Consider the following 22228-nt stretch of genomic DNA (forward strand, 5'->3'; position numbering starts at 1 on the left):
AAGAAAAACTGCAGTTAATATCATTCGCTTCTACTTATAAGTACAGATTTCTTACAGTTTGATTAGTACTAATCTTGGACTGCTTAATTGTAATTTAGGTATTATCTAGGACTAGGACAAAGCAGTGTCTGTGAATTCAACACAAAGCCACATCACTAAGTTGGCTGGTTAGTTATTTTAGGCCCACACCTGTTATAAAGTGCAGTCTTTAGATAATGTTATTAATAACTATTTAAATATTTCAGTATGTTTCAAAATATTGTCAGAAATGGTAAAAACCGTTTTTTATAAGGTATGTAGTTCTCTCCAACATATAGGAATTTTGAAAATGATGCTTTGATTAATGTGCATTCAAGCTTCCTCAAATAGATTTATATTTGATTGTAAATCTGTGAATAATTTTTACCAGGGGACAGGAGGCATTCTTCAAATTAATCATACTTCTGATGAGGATAAATGATCTTTTTCCAACAATTAAAGCTTTAAGGTCTCATATAACCCCTATGGGCTTATATAAAATATCAAGTAATAGGTTTATTCCATGCTGAAAAAAAGAAGAAAGAAAACAACGTTTCAGCCGTGGAGCCTTCTTCAGATTATATAAAATATGTCTGCTTGCTAATGGGGATGTCCATTTGTTTTAATATGACTATTTTTTAAGTTAAAATAACATTCTATAGTTCAATGTGTAATGATTAATAATTACAAAAAACTCTTCATGTAAATTGTCTTTTCATTTCGACTTGCTTAAGCTGCAGTGTTCTGTTTGGCCAGTATACTTGATTTCCAGTGTAGAACAACACGGCTCAGAGCGCTCTTTTCCCTCTGTTACTGTACACTGGTTTTTAAAGAAACAATACACGGCTTATCTGCTGTCCCAACACAAACTCATTCCACAAATATGCAGAATTATTTCTTCCTTCTTATTGCTTATCAAGTTTACAACTTCAAAACACAAGGCAAAATGCACTGTCAGACAGAATACATCACTGATTTCCTTTTTAAAGTATACCAGTCAGCGTCAAACGTTTTACAGCAGGAGAACTTGGGAAACATCAGTATTGTTTAAAAGGAAAAAAACAATGAGTGCTCACTTCTGTATCATACTATTTTTTCTCCAACATTAAAATGAGTAATTTTCATTTTAGGCCTGTCATGTCTGGTGCTATGTAAAATGCATAAATGAGGTTAAATAATGTTCTTTCACGTATTTAGATACATTTTGATTCAGTTAATCCTAAATTGGTGAGTGGGGCATATTATCCAATATTTAAGTTTATCTAACTGATTGGAAAACAATTTCTGTGTCGTCTAGCAGTAAATTATTTAATTACAAGTTGGCGTTGAATTTACATGACTTATAGAAACCATGAAAGAGTAAGATCCACCATATCATACATGTGTTGGTATTACAGTTTTGGGGGTTTAATTATATCGGACATCAGTTAAATACTGATATATGAACTCACCAGGGGAGATTTCGGGCAAGAAACTGCACTGATGCCTGTGGATAAAAAAAACAAAACTATTTTGCTAGGAAGTGTGGCAACAAAATTCTTAGTAGATGCAATAGAAAATGAATGAATATTAATTTCATTGCCCGCCACAAATAGTTCTGTGGTTACTTACAAGAACTCAGACATGAACAGAGTGCGATTGGAGTCAGTTTGGCGGTATAAGGTGACGTTTACCACGATTTTGAAGTGTGTTCTTAAAATTTTACAAACTGTGGTGGTGTTTTTGGTTCTTTTGTTTCCAGTTCAAATAGTCATATAACTTCAACAGAGGATTTTTAAAATGTTCTGTATATAGATATAATGATGGTTTCTGGAGTGAAACTGTGCATGGAGAAAACATTCTTTGTTTTTAATGAATACATATTTTGTTTAGAGAAATGTAAACCAGTCAAAGCTGAACTTATAAAATAAAGCAGCCCTGTCACATGGTTTTTCTGTGATGGCTATTCTGAAAGTAAAAGCTCGGTTTATTTAAATTAATAGTGTGAGTTATTTAATTTGACAGAAGTTTTGAAGAGGTCTTCAGCAAACAGCGAGTAAAATACTTCTGAATTGGAAAATCTTAACAATCTACACAGAGTTCAACATTTATATTCTTATTTTTCTTTTTGAAATCACTGCCTGAAGTTGAATTGAAAGAAATTTGACTATATTTGATGTGTGCAATTTGCTCATTGAAACAATGGCTTTTTAATCATTCCACCTGTGTTAGCTGTGGTCTTGTCGCATCATTTTAGCAGTCACGACTAACTCATGGTCCTTTCTGAACCATTTTCCCTACTGTGCTTTGCAGCACGTCATAGTAACGTGGGGGTTTTGCTTCTGTATTTTGATGTGAAAGATCACAGAGAACGTTATGTGTTACTTTAGCTGGGAAATGATTTTACCTCGTTTTGATTTTGTAAAGTTGTTCATGCAGTTAATGGAGGTGGAAAGGGTTGGGTAGCATAAAGGTTTCAGTTCTTCTTTTGCTGATACAGTACTATGTACTAAATGGCTGATTTTATATGAATGTAAAGGGGGACTCTGTTAAACCATAGTGGAATACCTTGTACACAGTTTTTCACTCTGAACCCTGGACTTCAGTAAAAAGATGATGAGGTGTTGTGAAGCCCTGGCAACTCTCCTGGGCAGAGATGAGGTACAGGGGCTTCCAGAATAAGTGGTGACTGTCAGTGCATTCATTGGTAACCAACTTCTGTAACCTAGAACCTTCTGTAACCCAGTCTTTCGCAAGCTATAAATATGAAAAAAAGTTTTTCTTTTCTTTTTTTTTTTTTGGACCTATCTGGGGACAGCCCTCAGATCCCACCCTCAGCACTATACGTTTTCCTTTTTGATTAAAAGAAACAGGGTTTGTCCGGCATAAATCTCTCCCCACTTCTCTGACAGGGGATGGTGCGGTGTCAAAGCTAGCGGAATGAAACCTAAAGCAGGCTTCCGGATTCCAGCTGTTCCTCTTTGCAGAGGTTCCTCCTGCCTGGCTTCTCCAAAAGGAGCCAGCTCAGGTTTAATTTGTACCATGCTTCCCTGATTTATTATATCACTGCTCTGAGATTCCACCTCTTTACTTTAGATTTGTTTTAGAGGCCCCCGCTGTGTGCTCAACTAACTAGGGGGTGTTTTTAAAAGTCGTGCTGCTGCTCGAAACATCTTGATTTACTATTCCTTCATGAGCAGAATTCCCACATCTATAGTTGTGATACGATTGCAGACTTCTTTCTTTCTTTAAAGCCATATATGGGATTGAACAGTTAAGGTTTTATTGCCTTATAAATGTACTGCTTTGAAAAAAAGAGAAAACAAGTCTTTTGTTATTTTTCGTTGCAATACCGTGTCATTGGTCCCGAAGTGTCTGACTGGTATCTCCTGACCTAGACAAGTTTACAATGCTAGCAGAAAACCCACAGGGGAACCGCAAAGCTGAATTTAAGACACAAAGGTTTTTTTCAGTTTTTCTTAATTTGCTGGATGAAAATAACAGATTTTGTGAATGTTACTTAGCAATGGAAATTTCACATGAACGGCTTATCGATCAGTCCTTGTTAAGGAGGTGTCTTTTGCAAAGTGTGAGCTCATCACCAGAGAAACATGTTAAGAGTTAAACCTGTGATTACATAAGACTTCCAGATTTGCTTAAAAGCTGGTTTTAAATCCTCTAGTTTGTATTTTTTTTAGTAATGTATTTTCCATTGTGGGGATCAAAAGTTCCTTTGATTGAATTAATCTCTTCCATGAATTTGCAAGAAAGGAATAAGAACATACATTGTTTTATCAGAGTCAATGGTTTTCATTACTGGCAGTTTATTACTGATTAAGAGCTTCTTATTTTTTAAACACTCGATCACTTTCCCAGTCACTGATATACAATAATTCTACCATTTCATCCAAGTGAACCGGAAACATTTTGTCTGCGTTTTTTCTCTGTATTGCTGACAGGTACACCAGTCTGCATTTCTGATCACCTTCTTTCTTTTCTCCTCAAATAAAGATTTTTTTTGTGTGTCATAATAATTTCTGGGCATCTCCAGACAGGGAGTAGAATCTTGCAAGCCGCATTCCAAAGGTTTGGTGCACATGCTTTCTGTTTAATAAAGCACCTGTGTCTCGGAATGGGTCAGTGGTGCATTTAGTCCTCAGGCAGATACACAAGTTATTTATAGCCATGAAAGAAACACTTTTCCATATAATTAATAATACCATGATGTTATGGTAGTAGTGGTGGTAATGTGCTAGCACACCGAAATGTAAAATAAATGAAAACACCTGGCGCTCACTCTTTTTGATCGGATCTGTTTTCTGGCCTGCTTTTCATCATGTTGTCAGTGCTGAGGCACTGCAGAAATGTTGTGTTTTGATGTTAAAATGTGTTTAAATTAATAACCATTTCTTTTATTAGGAACTGGCATCTTCTATTAGGGTGGGGTTATTAGTGCATGCTTGAAATCTCCTGATGTCCCATGCACAACATTTAGGGGAAAAAATGTACAATGACATATTTACATTCATATTTAACTCTCTGACTACTGGTTGCAGATTGCTTTCAGCATGTTTTTGTTCATGACCATGGCCCTTTCATTCAATAAGCCGAACGTCTGTTTTCTTACAGAGTAAATTAACATTCGTTTTTGTTTCTTTCAAAATCTGAATTAACAACACTGCAATATCATTAGGAAGATGAATTTTGAATGTATATGAAAGAGATTTTATGGGTAACACATGTTATGTCATATTTCTAAATTTTCATTGAAAAAACAAATATTTCCTGTATGTTCTGCATTAAAACTGAAACTGTGCCATATAGAAGTCTGTTTTCAGGTATCTAGCCTGCTGTGTAGCCATTTTCGGAAGTTTTTTCTCCTGTTTTTGTTAAATAATTGGGTTATTTTACATATCATGCTGGGCGATTGTGGTAACATTTGAGTAACAAATTGACGTGGTGATGCACTTGTGTATCCTCTTGACTTAAAATAATCACGTTTGCATGCTGTTTGTTTTAAGGTAGGTGGTTTGTAAAGTGTAAGAGCTTGTGATGCACGATCGTACCAATGGCTGTACAAACCTTTCCACGCAAAAAAAAACGCAAGAGATAGGTCTGTTCATGTCATAAAACAGGTCAAGGACATTGCAGGGCACAATAGTTGTATTTTACTTGTAGTTCTTTATAATTTGTGATTTTGGAAGTGATGTGTGAGCATAGGAGCATTTTAATATTAGGCTGTGCTTTGCTGCTGTACATGCACATTCAAAAATGCGTGCAGTGAAGATTGTGTTTTTTGTTCCCCAATCACGGCTGCATCAAACAAGCTTGAACTTCTTTTTTTTTCAGCTTTGAGAATTATTTAGGTAAACCAGAGGTGACAGCTCTGGGAACTGATTAGTTTGAAATTATGATAAGCAATCTCTGCTACACAGATTTGTAATTGATTAGCCTTTGGCCCTTCATTCAGCTGGGAAGTGATCAGTGATAACTGCTGCTCAGGATACAATTTGTGTTGCAGTTCTGGTAAATCTTGTACCGTTTTCCTATGCTAATCCAGGCAATTTGCTCCCTGCAGGTTGCAATGCACTCAGCAGTGATACTGCAGTTATTTGAAATCAGGTGGTAGATTTATTCATTCCTGATTAACCCTTTTCCCCCTGTATTCTCAGCTCCTAACCTTGCGGGATTTGCAAACCCGTAATGATCACTGTTCTCTTACATGTTGATTTGTCTGCGAGTGCAGCCACAGTAGTGCACCACCATGCCTACTGAGCTCAAGTCTTTTCCAAAGGGCTGTTAAGCAGCTGCAGACATCTGGCATTCCTAGAGCAGGGGGAAGCTTTCTTTCCTTGCTTGTGCACCTGTTAATAACAGTGAATAGGTTTGTTGAAAGCTGGGGGTTTGCAGATATGCATTTGATGAACTTGGAGAAGAGCGTTTGGAAAATATACCTTAAAAATGACTTGAGGATTTTACATTACATTAAGGAATTAACATTGATTTTGTAGCTGCTTCCAGTACTTTCCGTTTTGTGCATTGTTTCTTTGTTTATTGCATTGCAAGCCAGGTACAATATAGTACTTTTTTTTTCCTTTGTAATTTACATGTATCAGAAGCTGCAAATTGGAAATTGTTGGCTCCCTGTTTGTATTTGCATATATTGTCGAGGGCAGCTATTTTGCATTGGAGCAGTTTAGCTCATTTTGTGACACTTAAGGCGTAACTTCTGTGCGTCCCCTTTTGTATCATGGCCCAGAATTCCCTTTTGTCCAGTGAAAGAATAAAAAGAGGATTCTTTCTTTCATGTTCACAATAATGTCTTGTTTGGTCTTATAACATTACATTTTTCAGTACCTATCTCTGGAGAGAAGAACCACCACCTATTATTGCTTACCCAAGTGGAAGTCCAATGCGGTTTTGCTGGATTGCACAGGAAGGGGTCAAGAGCCCTGACTGGCCAGGATTTACATTTGAATTCACAGAGTTTTTGTCGTTTGTGCACCTTAAGTTTTTCCAGTGGAGGCTCTGTGACTTAATGATAAATACAGTTCAATGTTTTATTGTATGATAAACCTATGTGGGAACTTAAAAAGTCAATATTCCTCACAAACCAAATCTGTTCTTAATTTTTTTTAGGCCATTTACTTTTCATTCACTGCTTCATTTCAGAAAGCAAAAGTTAAAGAAGGAAAGAGAGAGAATTTGTACTCTTGTGTGTTGTAACTAGCAGATGAAAGTACATGGTTGTAGCACTTCACTGAGGTCTGCTTTGAGACAATGGTAGTGCACAAGAGAGCTGGCTTGGACTGGAAGAGTGTGGATTATCATATGCTGAGAAAAATGTCATTGTTTTAGTTTTAGAAGAAACTTTTAAAACTAAATCTGGAAGCAAACATTTCACTATTTGTCCACATCATTGTCAGTGTTGACGATAATCAATATGGAAATGTTTGTGGACTGTTGCGGTGCATATCAAGATTTTATGATGCAAGGGCTAAAATCATGGATGATTGAGAGAGAATTTTATCCATTGTTAAAAATTCATTTGAAAATCTTTTATTTAAATGGAATAAAAGTTTTAAATCTTCAATTTGATTTGAATGAAAATGTCACCAATTGCAACCCCCCCCCCCAAATTCTGACCAGGGTTGGCATGACTAGGGGAGGCAAGTGCGATGCTGTTCACTGAACTGTTTTTCATTTTTAAGAACACAAAAACCAAACTTAAGATCTGGTAAATAGGAGGAAGCTGGGTTATATGCTTTATATTTTTCCATTGAGCATAAAATATAAAATGTCATAAACACAATTGGAAGAACATTAGTTGGTTTGGTGGTATAGCCTTGTATTTTAATGTGTGATGTGTAATATATATAATAATGTTAATGAGTGTCTTGTTTAGGGCTCATGGTTCTAAAAACCACTGAGTGCATCTTCAAGACGCTGTGGTTTTCTCCTGAGTTGCTGTATCCATGGATGAATATGCCAGCAATTTTTCTCTTGTCAGAATAAAATGTCACTAGCAGTTCATTGTCAAAGCAACCATTCCTCTTTTAATACATGCAGGTACAGAAGAATTCTGTGGGAATGGGCCTAGCAGTTCTGTGCTTTGTATATTGGCAGGGTGAGGAGTGTTGAGAGGTAGAGAACTGTATTAAATGCAGACTATGCACATAACATAAAACATGCTGGTAGTGAAAAGCCTTTTCGTCTGAGATTTAATGTCGGTGAGACATGAAAAATCCCATAACATTACTCTCCCATTCTCCACAATAACTAAATACTTAATGGATTAATTCAGTTTCCCTTTTTTAAGAAAAAAAAAACATTAGGCAAAAACTTAAATGTTTCATTTGATTTTTTTCCTAGTTAGAGAAAACTTGTAGTGCCTGAATTCCTAAAGTTGCAACAGACAGGTGTGTCCGAGTACTGTCGGTATTGTGCACCTGGGTCTCCATAATAGGACCCCTCTTGTTTGCACAACCCATACTATACACAGGTGTAAAGTAGTCTGCATAGCCCACAGTTTGTTCCCCTGTAATCCCTTGTTTTTAATCTCTGGCATGAAAAACAACTCTGTGCAATTTATATGCAGTTTTGCATTCTTAAGTGAGAAATGCATATCGCAAAGGCTTTATGTATCAATGACTTTAGGTGTGGAAGTAAAAACTCCTTAATAAGCAAGAATCTCACCTCATAAAGAAAAAAAAAACCTTGTTAGGGAAATTAGAAGATTGTGTATGTATGTTAAGTACAATAACATTTGACTAGTAACTCCCCAGATCACTCAGTGTAAACTTTTTCCCCCCACTACACAAGGAGGGTTCTTTGGGATTAAAAAACCTTTTTCAATTTTATTAGTCAGTTACTTCAGTAACTATAGCAACAGCACCGGAGAAGGAGAGCCATTAACTCCCAGCCTCACCTCGCACAGGAAGCCACACGGCAATTCTTAACATCTCCACTTCTGAGTCCATCCTCGTGTACAGATGATCATTTCATCTCCTGGCTTATCTTTCCTCGCACGTTTAAGAGGTGTGGGCCCAGGTTTTCAAACAAGAATGAATTTGCACAGCTGACCCTCTTGTGTCAAGAGGGTAAAAGGGTTATACTTCATTTGCCACTGGTTAGAAATTGATGTTCAAAAGAGAAGAAAAATAAAGGATCTTTAGAGGCCACGCGTTGAATGTAGAGGCCTAAAACTACTATGAAATCTGCATGACCCTTGTCTTTCTTTGTTCTGCGTGAATGCTATCTTTTTGTGCAGGGACGTTATAAGGAAGCCTTTGAGATTAAGTTGATTTAATTCTGCAGAGTTAGGCCTGACAGATAATTAAGACGTGTATAATTTTCATGTCCCATTTGCACTGGCAGGGCAATATTTCATGTGGCAATTGTGCTTATTTGTTCCTCTGAGGTGCTGACACAAATGGCATTGTCATCTTCTGCCCATCATGTTGAAGTGAACCAATAAGCACTTTTCCAAGAATATCTGGAATTTATATCACTGTCCCACAGAACCTCATGAATCTCGGCTGTACCTTGTGTATGCCAAGGGTGTCCACTTATGTCATTGTCTCAATGGAAACAGTTTGCAAAGGTCCCCTTGCTGCTCTGGTGCTGATACCTTACAGAGTCCTAGAAAATCAACAGTTGCAGTGGCCCTCCAAGATTGTGACTGGACACGCCTAGTAAATCCTATTGAGAATTTGCTGTGCCATCCCATTTCCCTGTGATCAACACAGGGAAGGTTGCCATTCCATGCTCCTGTGACACAGACATCTACAGCATCAAAGCTGGTCTGCCAATCGTATCTGCAGTTCATTTCGATTCCATATGAAGCAGGTCTTTGTCCTGTATTCCTTTTTAAACGCTTCATTGGTGTGCAGTGTAGTCTGCTTAAATGTGAAGTGATTTCTTTTTTTTTCAAGGACATTTGAATAACATTTAAAAAAGGACAGAAGCTGTCTAACTGTTGTTTCAAGCAAATGTATATATCACCCATAAGATATGCATTGTTTGAAGCTAATAGTTACAAATTATTCAGCAAAGAACTAATTGCTTATTTTGTGCCGAAAGTGCCTTATGCAGGCTTTATTATGAGCATTAGTTGAGGAAAAGTCTTCACTTAATTATTTTCTACACTTAAACCTGTGTACCCACTTTAAACTAGTCAATATGAAAACCCAATTATGAACATTTATTTAATTATGGTGAATAATTTGGATAACACTGATGAAACACTAGTGGGATTACCCATCTTTAGCAGCACTGAGGTGTCTGATCATGATTTTGTTTCATATATAGTTAAATATGAGTATTTGGCATGACACATCATACCCTCAGCCTGATAGTGCTCTGGCGGATTTCTGTTACAGAGTATCTGCTACTGCATGAATCAGGTTACACACTGGGCCATGCACTTACACGAGAATTAGCCCCAAAGTGCCTTCTGTAATTTGACAAAACCTATGAGCAGAGTGTGCACGTGCCATTATGTATATATTTTTAATTGATTGAATTGCAAATGGAGATTGTTACTTAGAGTAAATATGAGACATCTGAGGCTTTTACTTGCCCACAAAATGACAGTTATTTGGGTTGTGTTCTGATGCATTCTAAAATTAGCCTTTTTTCTATGTATAGAAAGATTATGTATAAATATAAAAATATGTATAACACACAGGGCAAATGAATATACACACTCTGCGTATGTTCATTTAACATGACTTTCATCCTTACGTGCAAATGTGATGCCATAAATTGTATTAGGATTAATGTGATGTCCAAAAGCATAAGAAAAGTTCCAGAAAAAGCCAAACAACCTTTTCTTTGTGGTCAGAAAAAATATATTAACCTGCTGTTTTGGTGAGGGAAGCTTAGATGTTGGCTTTTACTTTCCGGGATCTGTATTGCAGTGGTATGTTTATTTTACTAGATCACCGAGCAGAGTTATGTAGTGTGTTGTAAAATTTGAGTTTTTTAAAATAAAAATCTAATAACTGGTTTCTTAAAGATGCACTCTATTGCCATGGCTACCTTTCTATAAACTATTTGCTTCCTTTATTATTGAAAGACTCTTCTGAATCACAGCAGCAAGAAACCCAACAAACTGCAATTAGCAGTTGGCTTCCTTTCTGTGTGTCATGAACATGAAGTGAGTTGTCCAGTCAGATGTACAGTGTATTCAAGTATTGCCAAAGAGAAGGAGTGAGAGTATTTTCAGTTTTTAATATGGATGTAATTTACATATCAGAGTTATACAGTCTTTCAGGAATCTTTTTATCTACACAGTTGCAGCATTACTCTTTATCTCTTATTCATTAATTGGTTTAACTTTAATATACAATAAAACAATTACACAAAAGCACTTTCTGATAGCTGCTCAGTAATAGATACTGTATATTCAGGCATGTTTCATAAAATACAGAGCAGTTACAGTTTAGTGATCAGCATTTTATTTCTTTCATTACATGTAGTTCCTCTTTAAATATGCAAATTGGGGACAGTGGGGCTTCTAAAAGGAGTATGATAGCGTGATTCATTGTTTCCTTATGGAAAAGGAAGATGTCGCAAAATAACTAGCCATTTTCACTTCAGGTTTTATTCTTCTTTCACATTCAGTTTAAAAAACTTGGTATGAAATGTTTATACTGTGAAAATATATGTATATATTGTATTGTATAAGTTATTAAAGTACAGGTAAAGCGAGGTATTATTCTTCAGAAGCATGAAACTTTTTAAACACAGATATTTTACTTAATCATTTAATATTGTAAAATAGAGTATTTTCTGCATTTTCATGGTCATGACCAAAACTGTGAAATCTTTGTGAAAGTCCTTTTAAGTGAACATTTAATACAGTTAATCTGTGCTGTGATTTTTGTAACTATGCTTTTTTAAAAAGTATTCTTTAAATGTATTCTGTAACCTGTAATGTATTTTTGACATTTGAAATCGAAGAGTGTGTCTTAGTTTAGTCGACATTTTTGCCTGCATTCCCTGTGTTTTGGTTGATGTCTGCAAAATAGTGTTGTGCATGTCTACTTGGAAGGAGCCATATTGAGTTTAGCAATTCTTCAGGGCTGTCAAGAAACTCAAATTATTTGGGAAATAATAACCCTAACCCATGATTTTTCTGGATCAGGGCTGTCCAGTCCTGGAGGGCCTCCGTGTTTCTAGGTCACCTTAAAGCAGCAACACATGAAAAGCTAGGAAAAGTAGTTAAATTGGCCCAGTTAAGCCAATAATGAGCTCATTAAGGATATTAAGATATAAATTGGAACTCAAACCTGGCCTTAATGTATAAGGAGTGGGCTTCCCTTCTCCGGATAAGCCTTTTCTCACTCCCATCTTAAGTTTAAATTTTACTTCAGGTTCAGCAGCATTTCCTTTACTTGTATCATGAATGTTGTCTTCGGATACTAGTGAAATCTGGGTCTGTGGGGTTGTAATCTAGAGAGTCTCTCTAGATGAGAGAGTTTTCTACATCATTCTAATTTCACTGCAGGCTCTACAATTGACGGACTCATATGAACATCCAAATGGGGAGTTCTACACTGTAATGTTTGCGTGTGGGACCCAGACATTTTGTTGAGACAAACATTTTGTCATCAACTATAACAGTAATGACTGAAATTCTAAGATGTTACCTTTAAAATTAGTAGTAGAACCTGTAACATTTTCCTTGCGAAAAAGTGCACTTCAGTTTGAGCATATTTTCTTATCTCCCACATTAATTGAAAGCCTTTTTCTGAAGGATGGCATAGCATGTAAGAGCAGGTGGGATTAATGAGTGCCTTGCTTAATTAGAGAGTCGAGGTCTGGGGCTCAGAACAGTGGGGCACTGAGCGCAGACAGGTGCTCTTTTTAGTTGACCTGTAACAAAGGTTTTACTGTATAGAAACTGTCGCTGCTGGCATGAGAAAGGATTTATTATTATCATCATCATTAAATAAGAATAACGGGGTACTCTGTGTGCTACAAGCAGATTATAAAAACATGAAATTAGCAGCAATGCCAAGGATTTGAGGCCGAAGGGATAGTATTTAGATTAATAACAAGCCTCTCTGCAGCTCTGATGGAAAGGCAGTTAAACACTTCTGAGCACTTGCCGTTATTTAGCTGACTAGAAAGCTGATGGATTCCCGGGCGTTTATACTGTGACGTGCAAAGAAGAAAAAAAAAGTATTACAACAGAGAGAATGCCATGTTCAGACAGGCCTTGGGGATGGCTGGCTGCGAGTACTGAGTTTATCTTTCAGCCTCCCCCTACGCTGCCCTGAAAAAAAAAAATTATATAAATAGGTACGGGCCTGTTTTCCTATAACAAGCACGATAACTGTATTAATAAGTTTCTGTTTTATGTCAACCTGGTTTAATTTCATCACTGTGAAAGAAATGGTCTTGTCTGTCAGCGTAACTTTATTAGCTTGTGATTGATGCAGTGCAGAGTTTCATGCTGTTTGTGATAGGCGCGTTACAGAACAGTACGGAACCCAAGGGCTTAATTCGGTCTCTATGGGCGGTAGTTAACACTCCGTGCACATAAGCAAACCCAATATTGCTCATGTAATAGAGTATTTAATTTGCTGAATATGTATTTGGAATTATTAGCATCGCATTTATGAATATGGATAGCAAAAAGGGGAATTAGTGAAGTCAAGAATAGTGAAAATTGGATGAAAATATTTATCCAAGATCTACAACCCATGAAGTATGAAATCTTGTCTTTTTGCTTTGCTGGTCCAGCATGTGGGTTGGCAACGAGACTTTGTTTTAATCTTAATGTCACTACAAAAGTTCATTGCTCTGGAGCAGGGCCCAAAGGCAGAAATACAGTAGCATTTCTCTGATAGCTATGTATGTGCCTCTGAAAACCCAGCTCTTTGTCTTGATAATACCTTAATATTTTAATATTTACTACAGAACTGTACTGAAATGTGTCACCTCACTTTGCTTTTGTGATGTGGACTAAGCAGTTGGCTCTGACCTCTGACTGAAGGTTTACAGTAAAATGCTAAAAGTCAGAACGGAAAAGTGAATTATCACTTCGTAGGCTCTAAATCTACATTCCTCCTGTTAGTTTTTCTATAATGATTGTTTATCCATCTTACACCAATACCAGTGTATGATAGGGAGGCCTGTATTTTTAAGCATGTTCTTTAGAAGATGGTTTATTGATAAACTAAACAAAAGAATATATTGAAGGGAAGTTCTTGTTTGTCAGCTCCTTGCCAAATTAAACAGCTGTGGGGTTGATGTGAAACAGCATTGAAAATGTTGACATGCATCAAACTGATGAAATACTGCAGTGTATTAGTGTGCTTACACTGTAAATGCACAACCTAATATATTGCTTTAGGGCAGTAATGCAGGATTTGTCTTCGGTCTTCTTTAACAACCCAAGTAATGTAATAATGGAATATGTTTTGTAAGTACAAATATGTGACCAACATCTGCATTTAATATACAGTACAGTATTTATTCTTTATATTTATGCTTTATATGTTTATTTTACACCTGTCTACACACCATCACTCTAGATTACAGGGGGCATTTAGTGGTCCTAATCCTCTGATGTGGATTTATTGTAACTCCCATTATAGGTGAAATGTATATTTTTAATGACAGTGATGGATACATGATACAAGGATACATGATGGCAAATCTCCTTTTCATGAAGCCAGCAGGATATATTTAAATGCAGTGTTTTATTTAAGAGAAAAAAAAATATTGTTTTGGGGGGATCCAGTGATTTGCAACACACATTATCTTTTCAATCCCAAACTACGTTCCTTATGCAGAAATCTAATTCAGTGCCTGGCCACATATTTTCATTTTCTTAGAGCAGGAGATCAGTCCGAGCATCTCTCAAGACGACCCTGAAGACGTGTATTACAAATAAGCCCACATAAGTAGTTCCTCTGTTTGATTAATGGAAATCTGAATACAAAATATTGATTTACTCGATATTCCAAAGACACCAGCAGTGTAATTCTGAAGTTTAAGGACTGCTACACAGACTGATAAAGTAATATTTTGGAATAGCTGCTATGGGATCTAAATGGTACAGTATATTACTGTTTTCATTTGAAAGGGGCTAGATTATAGCACAAATCATAGTTAGAAAATCCTCTTGTCAGTAGGCAGTAGGGGTATTTGTCTCGTGTGAGTTCAGTCCTGTTATTTAGGTCTGCATTTTCTATTCACAAATGCATTATTTACATTAATTATTTACATTTATGTGCACTTTTGTAAAGAACTGGCTGCAGACCCTGTCAGTACCACTAGTTGAAGGAGGTTGACTCCAGCTGGAGTGCAAAAAACCTTTAGCATTCTGAACAAACCAATACTCCTTTAAGAAGTTTGTTTTGTGCTGTTCTTAATACTCTGCAGCCAGTACTTCAAGAAAAAAAAAGGGAAGCATACTGTCCAAGAAGACAGGGCATTACTTTAGCAGGTGAACAAGCATTTTCTCATCATCTAGTTTTGTGTTGTGAAGAGATGCATGCCCTGATTAAGAGGCAGGAGTGCACCGCTTAGTTCTAATTGGTAAGCAGTTTGTAATAGAGTTGATCAGTCCACTTGTGCGCTCTATACATGTTCAATGCAGTAGATTAAATAGAAAATTAGCGTAATTCTCTTTTTGTAAACCAGCTTTAAAGAGTTTTTTTTTTTTACTGGTATAATTTGTAAAATAAAAAATTGAAATTAACATGCAAGTATGTGTGTATGTGTTAATAAACATGGAGGTGTGGCTGAAGAGCTGAGAGGGGCTGTAGTACTTGAATTGAAAGTTGATTTAAAGAAAAGTGATGCGTTTTATTTTTAATTAAATTTGTATTACTCTTTTTCATATTATGGTGACTGTGAATGTTTAATTGCTGCATTGCATGCCCTGGACATTTAATTGATAGTAAAGAATTAAATGGGTACTTGTAAATAGCATTTAATAATAAAGATATTACTAATTATTATTGTTGGTTGAGCAGGGGAAATGGGAAATGGGACATTGGGGTGGAACAATAAAGGGAGAGTAATAAAAAAAACTAACAAATCTTGCAGATACTGAAATTTCAAGAAATTTGGAAAAGTTCATTATTTGAAAATAATGATGTAGAATATTGTCGGAATACACTGGAGTCTGAGGAGTATGTTTCGATCTGACAGATCTTTTTCATATTTGCTAGGCCTTGAAGAGAGAGCAGGCTCTGGTTCGTGGGGAAACGGAACTCGTCCCAGCCCATCAAAGGTGAGACAAAACAACTAATTAAATCTTATAGATAAACCTAAAGATAAACCTTATAACTATATATATATACATTTAATAGTAATAAAGTTATACTTAATTTTTAATAGTCTCACAAGTTTCAAGTGTACTCTTAGTACTGCATTCCAGCCTCTGAAACTTAATGATGAAATAAAAAAGTCTCACTTGGTTAAGCAAGAAACTCTAAGAATACCGTGTGCAATTTTGTTCACCCTGTTATAGTTTTGATAAAAGAAGGCTACAAGGAGACCTTATCCGAATATTTGAAATTCTCAAAGGCATTGACAAAGTCAGCCATGTCATCATCTTGACGTCAGATGTCTCATCGTCCGAGAAAACAGAGAAACACAAACCAGAGAGCAAAAGTACAAAACCTAGAGCCATGTGGAAGTGCACTTAAAACTGAGGACAAAAGGCATGGTTTTAGATAGTGTTGTTGAGATTCGAAACATGCCACATTTGTAACGTTTCACATGTTCTGGTGTTCTTAAAAAGCGGAAGAAATAGCCCTGATTCCACCTGTTCCCTTAAATTAAAAGGTTGCAAAGCATCACTGAAAGCTAGTGAGAAATGATTGCAATTAAGCTATGTGGCATAGCACATGTCTGGTCTGCTATTTATTTTGAACATTATACTCCTGCATAACATGAAAAATGACCCCTGTTTTGCAGAACATTCAAAATTGTGACCATTCACTGTTGTGTGATGCATTGTTTATCATTAAGGTCCCAGGCACAATGAAGATATTTGTTTTAGCTTGAAGACAGAACACTGGAACACTCTGAAAATGACATGCGCCTACATACACGAAATATATATACAGTATATATACATTTATGAAAGGTTTTAAAAAGAGTAGTCAAGAAACAGAAATCAGTTGCATAACAAAGTGTGCCAGTGATGTAGGATCACCGAGAGAGCTACGGAACTTAGAACATCTTCTCTTGGTCTTTGTGTTTGAGTACTTGTCTGGAAAAAAGTCAATATGGCCTTCTGTGCTTCCACATGTTCCGTAGTGTGTTAAGTATTTGACTGTCTTGTGCTGCTGAGTCGAGTTCTTTTAAATGTATTCCCAGCCCCTGGAGTTCTTTGTTTTTCTTGTAAGTGCAGGGTTAGTTGGTGCAGTTTAGTTCATTGACCTTTATGCTTTTGACTCTGGGAGGTCAAAGAGCCATCCCTCTCAGGGAAGACCACCCAGTCAGAGGGAAAAACCCATCCAAATCCTGTCTACCGAGTTCTGTCATTTTATCTTTAAACTGCCTTCCGACATAGCCAGTTAAATAGAATGGCATCTTGGTTGTATTCCGCAAACCTTGTGCCCATTAGGGTTTGAGTAGAGAGAGAAATACTGATTGGACTTTGTGACCCGTGATGTACATCAACCCACAAAATGTGTGCTGAAAGTTGCATACTTTGCATGTTAGTGGTATATCACTGTACATAAGTAGTCTTCAGTCCAGGTCCTGGAGAGACCAGTTGGTCCGATTAAACCCGTAATGACCCGATGTACAGTAGATCATTAAGACTTGAGCTGGATAGAAGATGTTCCTGCCATAGTATTGAAGACCACACTTATATATAAATGTAGCAGCCTTTCAGTTCTTATTCCAAAGGCTTGCGGAGGTTGACAAACAGTAGCATTTAGTTCTGACAGCAACAACAGTACTTGTTGTATACAGAAATCTTGCATGCCAATAAAGTATATGTCATAATGTAAACGTATTACCATTGCAGTTTTATATATAATGTTAAAATACATTTTATCAAAAAAAACATTTATATCATGTCATAAATATAATGTATTGGTTGCACTTTGTTGTATATCTTGACTAAAGATTTGTTTTTCTTCAAAAGTATGTTTTTCTTGCTTAAAATCAAATAAGAAAAAATACACCATGAGTTTAGTTTTGGAAGAAGTATTTGTCCTGACAAACAGCTTAAACCACTTGTAAAAAAAAAAGCTACTTATGGGAGGTTACTGAATTAACCCTTTGTCACAGAAAACCAGAGGAAGTGTTTGATTAATTCAGAAGTCAAGTCTTCTCCCAGAGAGGTTGACGTTTGAACTGGAACACAAATGTGTCTAACATATGGCACCAGTGAAAACCACAGAATGATGTGAGCTGACTTTGCTGAGGTTTGTGCTATTCTGTGAGACAATACAAAGGGCAGTACTGTGCTCAATGATCTGTTGATTGTGTCCTGTTATGTTGTCTACCTAAGCGAAACGTCTTTCATTTCATGGAAAAAAATCAAAACTCATTTTACCAATGCAAAAATTACATTTACGTTGTAACTTGTAACTCAACTCTGCAGCCTGTAGCAAATTTCCAAAACTATGACCTTGTATGAAAATACAAAAGTCTTTTAATTACACTGAAACATAATTATGTATCTTACATTTCTACTTTTTTTCTTTATCTAGTTAAGCTTCAGAAATGAAAACCAATGGAGGCTGTTTTGCTGCTTTTTGTCGCTAACTTCAAAGTGATCGTAGACTCAGAAAATAACATCGTTATTTTTCATTTCATAAAAAGAAACAAAAGTCTGTGAATAAAACCTAAAGATACCTGTACAGAACATGCAGATCTTATCTATTTCCCAAAAGAAATGTTTGGGAACTTGAAAACAACTTTACTTTAACTGATATTCCTAAGATAAAGACAAAACTGAGTTTTAGAAAGGAACAAGCGTGTTAATTTGTTCCTTGAAAATACAAATTATATATATTTTAACACCTACCATGTTGGTGTACTTATTGTGTGTGTGTATATATGCGTGAATGTGCGAACAGCTTGATGTAAATATGGTTTGCAAGATACCCATGAAAATAGAACATACTTTCAGTCAGAGGAAAATAGTGCTGCTTAGCCAGAAGAGAACCTAAAAAGCCCATCCTTTTGTAAATTAGTTTAACTTCTTACAGAGGATATATCATGAGACCATGTTCAGAAAGGGTCATGCAGGGGTTTTGATTCTGTATATTTTGTGGACCCAGTCTTTCTAAATATCCAGTATTTCTGGATAACATATATCCAGTTTCTCTGAATTGTGCACAGTTCTCCAACTTAAACACTCCTGGTACTTCTGGTCGACACTGGTGGGCATGGTATGTTCCATTTTACCCATTTTCCTCTTCTGTGATGTTAGACCTACTCAAAAGTCTGTGAATTAAATAGATGGACTCTATAGTCATCTGGGGAAACTGAACAATCCATTCCATTATTACGTTCTGAGCATTTTCAGGGTATGATTGATTTTAACTTAATCAAACCAAAATAACTTCTTCAAGTTGCAGGCAGAGGTCTGTGGTGCAGATCTCAGTTTGATTTGGAGCCAAAAGTCCAGTAGCAGATGTGACCAGGTGATGGCACACATACAGTATATCCAAATATTTATGACATTGGAGGGCTTTTGCTGACTAGGGTAGCCTTAGATTTCTGCATAACCCTGACCCAGGGTCTTTCCAGATATGCATGTTGTTGAGGTGTTTCCAACAGGAGTTTCCATTACTCCTCTTTATGATGCTAACCTTGCTTTATATGTGGTGAGACTTGCAGTGTGACGTGCAGAATTGCACTTCCTGTGGTAATATGTGGGTTCTGGAGAAAGGACGAGTTAACAGGTTGTTAGGTGTGCACAAATTAAAATAACTGGCAATTTCAGAATGAATGCTACACACCTGGACACTGTGAAACGATAGGTTTGTTAAGGAACAGAAGGAATTGTTGATAGTTTTCAAGTTCATGTTTAAACTTGGGGATGTACTGTAGATGGTATGAGAATTGAATATGGTATTAAAAACACATGCAATTTTTCACGTACTGCACTAGTAAAAATAGTTGCTATTCTAAGTAAAAAGTATAAAGTAAAAGGCAAAGCTTAAACTGTGAAATATTTCACCTTCAGGTCTGTGGGGGGATGAGGGAGAGTGCATGAGTATGAGAGAAAGGACAAATAAATAGCATGACAGTGGGTAGGGGGATGTGAAAAAGAAGTTAAAGAGGGAAATTCCAGGGAAATTGTGGAAGGCAGCATCCCGTAAAAGCATGGAGAGAGTTAATAGATGTGCTGTTTGCCAAGGGTAAAATTTGGAGGTAGACAAATGTTGTAGTAATGTACTAAAATAGTGATTTCTTATTTTGCGTACATAACATTTGCGTACATAACATGGGTAGGTAGTTGGATAAACCAACCTTATTTTTTAAAAGCATGATTAAAAACTGCCGAGTGTCTCTCGTGATGAGCGGAACTCCTCTTCCATTTATTCGAACAGTGTTCATAGCAAGTGATGGTGAACGCAGTACTGTAGCAAGCATCTCTTTCTCTCTAGCCACCAGAGTAGTTCACCTTGCCTGCTTTGGATGCTGCAGTTTGAATGCAGGCTGCCACTCACCGTGTGTAGTACATTAGCACCTGAGAAAAGAATACCGTTTATCATAGCTGTAAAGAAACATCCTGCTCTGCCCACTGTTCAGCATTCACCTCATTCACTGTTCCTTGCATCTTGTTCATTAGTGTGTGATTTCTTACTGAGCCCTTACATACAGTACATTTGAAAAATTAACATTTAGCATGAAACACATTGCATGTATACAACCTTTTTAACTCTTATGCCATGCTGAAAGAAAAGAAACACAGCGTTCCGGCTTGCGGAGCCTTCTTCAGGTTCTTCTCACACCCGAAGAAGGCTCCACAGCCGAAACGTTGTGTTTCTTTTCTTCTCTTTTCGTCGGGGAATAAATCTTTACCTGTTCCTTTGCAGCCTACGCATGCTGACGCAGCTACCTACTGTACTTGAACTTTTCAACTTTTGTTTTGTCAACATCTAACTCACATTTTGGGGATTTGGAGTGTTTTTGAAATCTTGTGTGTTTAGGTTCTTTATTTGCTTTGGTACTGCTCTATCAGTAGTAGTAGTTCTGCACACAATCAGAAGGTTTTTTTTTTCTCTGGAAAAGCACACTCTTGTTTAATGCTTACATTAAAAATGTCTTGTAAGTGTCCTCCAACACTTTTGCCGAATGTACTAGTTTGTACTTGACTAGTTTTAGTTAATTGCAAAGGCATGTGTTGGCAATTTAATTGGGAATTACTGTGGCCAGAAGTACTGAATGATTTAATCTCGTATGTTAAAGTAATAAAAATGAACCTGCGCTGCAGATAACACAAACGAGTCAACCCACATTAGGCTCACACCTTTCATGCTGGAAAAGAGTAGGTCAGTATCTAATAATAACACCCATTTCTTTTCACTTGTTAAATCTCTACAGTTCCTTTATCATCAGCACTCTATTATAAAGTTGCTCATCAAAGTGGGAATACAAATCAGTTGCAATTGTTTTGGCTCCTTTTCAGTGGCGTATGCTGTGAAATTATAATTGGGAGAAATATAAAATGTGCTTTAGGATCACTGATGCCTGCTTTCAACAGACAATTCTTCAACAGGAAAGAGTGTTCCATTTGACGTTAGTAAATAAAGGATCTGTACACCAAGATCAGTGAATAAAGCTAAATTATAATGTTATGTTTATCGTTTTTTATATTTGGGAATTTAAACTATCTAAATTTAGTAATTTACCTTTGTGTGTTACTATATACGAAGCGGAAATTGAACTTCTTTTGTCTTTGAGTTTTTAGAAAACGTTGTTTCATGTTTTATTCTGTTCCAGAATTATGTTGATGGTTCTCAGTACAATCACATGGTGAATAGGGACCTTGGGTCACATGACAGCATTTCCCCTCCATATGTGAACTCCAGAATAGCAGGTAAGAACACTAAATTCATTCTTGCTTGATATCACTTGTTTACTGTCAAATCCCTTCTTTTCCAGTTCTGTAAAATGCCCTCTGTGGTATTATAGAATTTATCAGCTTTGAGAAGTTTGGTATATTAAAAGTGAGTATAAATTGCTTAATAAAAATAATTTAATACCAAGTTATAGCTTATCTAAAATTCTTATGAACTACTGAACTGGCAAAAAAAGTGTGTGTGTAATGTTAGTTTAAGGGGTTGCAAAAAAGGAGTTTTGAAATTCATAATGAATATCATGCAAGCGCAACATTTGGGGAAAAAAACTTTTAATATATTCGTACACCATTCACATTATTTTAGCTTAGTTAAATTCCATTTTCTGTTAATGTATTAGACATTTACGTAATAAACTAAGTCCTTGCAGTACCGTAATAATTCATTATAATTTATTCTTTTTCATCTGGGATTTTTTGTTTATAGCAGGATAATATACGTCTTAAAAAAAAGTTGTTAATGGGGTGGCCTTGTTAGCTGCCTCGCAGTACTGGAGCCCTCGGTTTAATTCCTGCTATCTGCGTGGAGTTTGTATGATCTCCCTATGTTTGAATGGGTTTCCTCTCTCAGTCCAAAGACATACTGGTAGGTTAATTGGTTTCTGGGAAAATTGTCCCTGGTGTGAGTGTGTGCATGTTTGTCTGTGT

The 22228-nt window shown here is 36.4% G+C and overlaps 1 protein-coding gene across 7 annotated transcripts in view; it reads left to right on the plus strand.

The window, feature by feature from the left end:
- The window catches only part of tcf4 (transcription factor 4), a 207484-nt gene that overhangs the window by 40778 nt on the left and 144478 nt on the right, over positions 1 to 22228 (plus strand). For all 7 annotated transcript variants that reach the window (XR_016090848.1, XR_016090849.1, XM_088911566.1 and 4 more), the window contains 2 exons: positions 15693 to 15754; positions 21445 to 21541. Coding sequence is in view for 5 of the 7 variants with exons in the window: in XM_088911566.1 (XP_088767692.1) it covers positions 15693 to 15754; positions 21445 to 21541 (159 nt within the window). In the remaining 2 variants the exon portion in view is untranslated. The remainder of the gene's footprint in view (positions 1 to 15692; positions 15755 to 21444; positions 21542 to 22228) is intronic.

Source organism: Atractosteus spatula, chromosome 3 (genome assembly GCF_055471065.1).
Source record: "Atractosteus spatula isolate fAtrSpa1 chromosome 3, fAtrSpa1.hap1, whole genome shotgun sequence".
NCBI lineage: Eukaryota > Metazoa > Chordata > Actinopteri > Semionotiformes > Lepisosteidae > Atractosteus > Atractosteus spatula.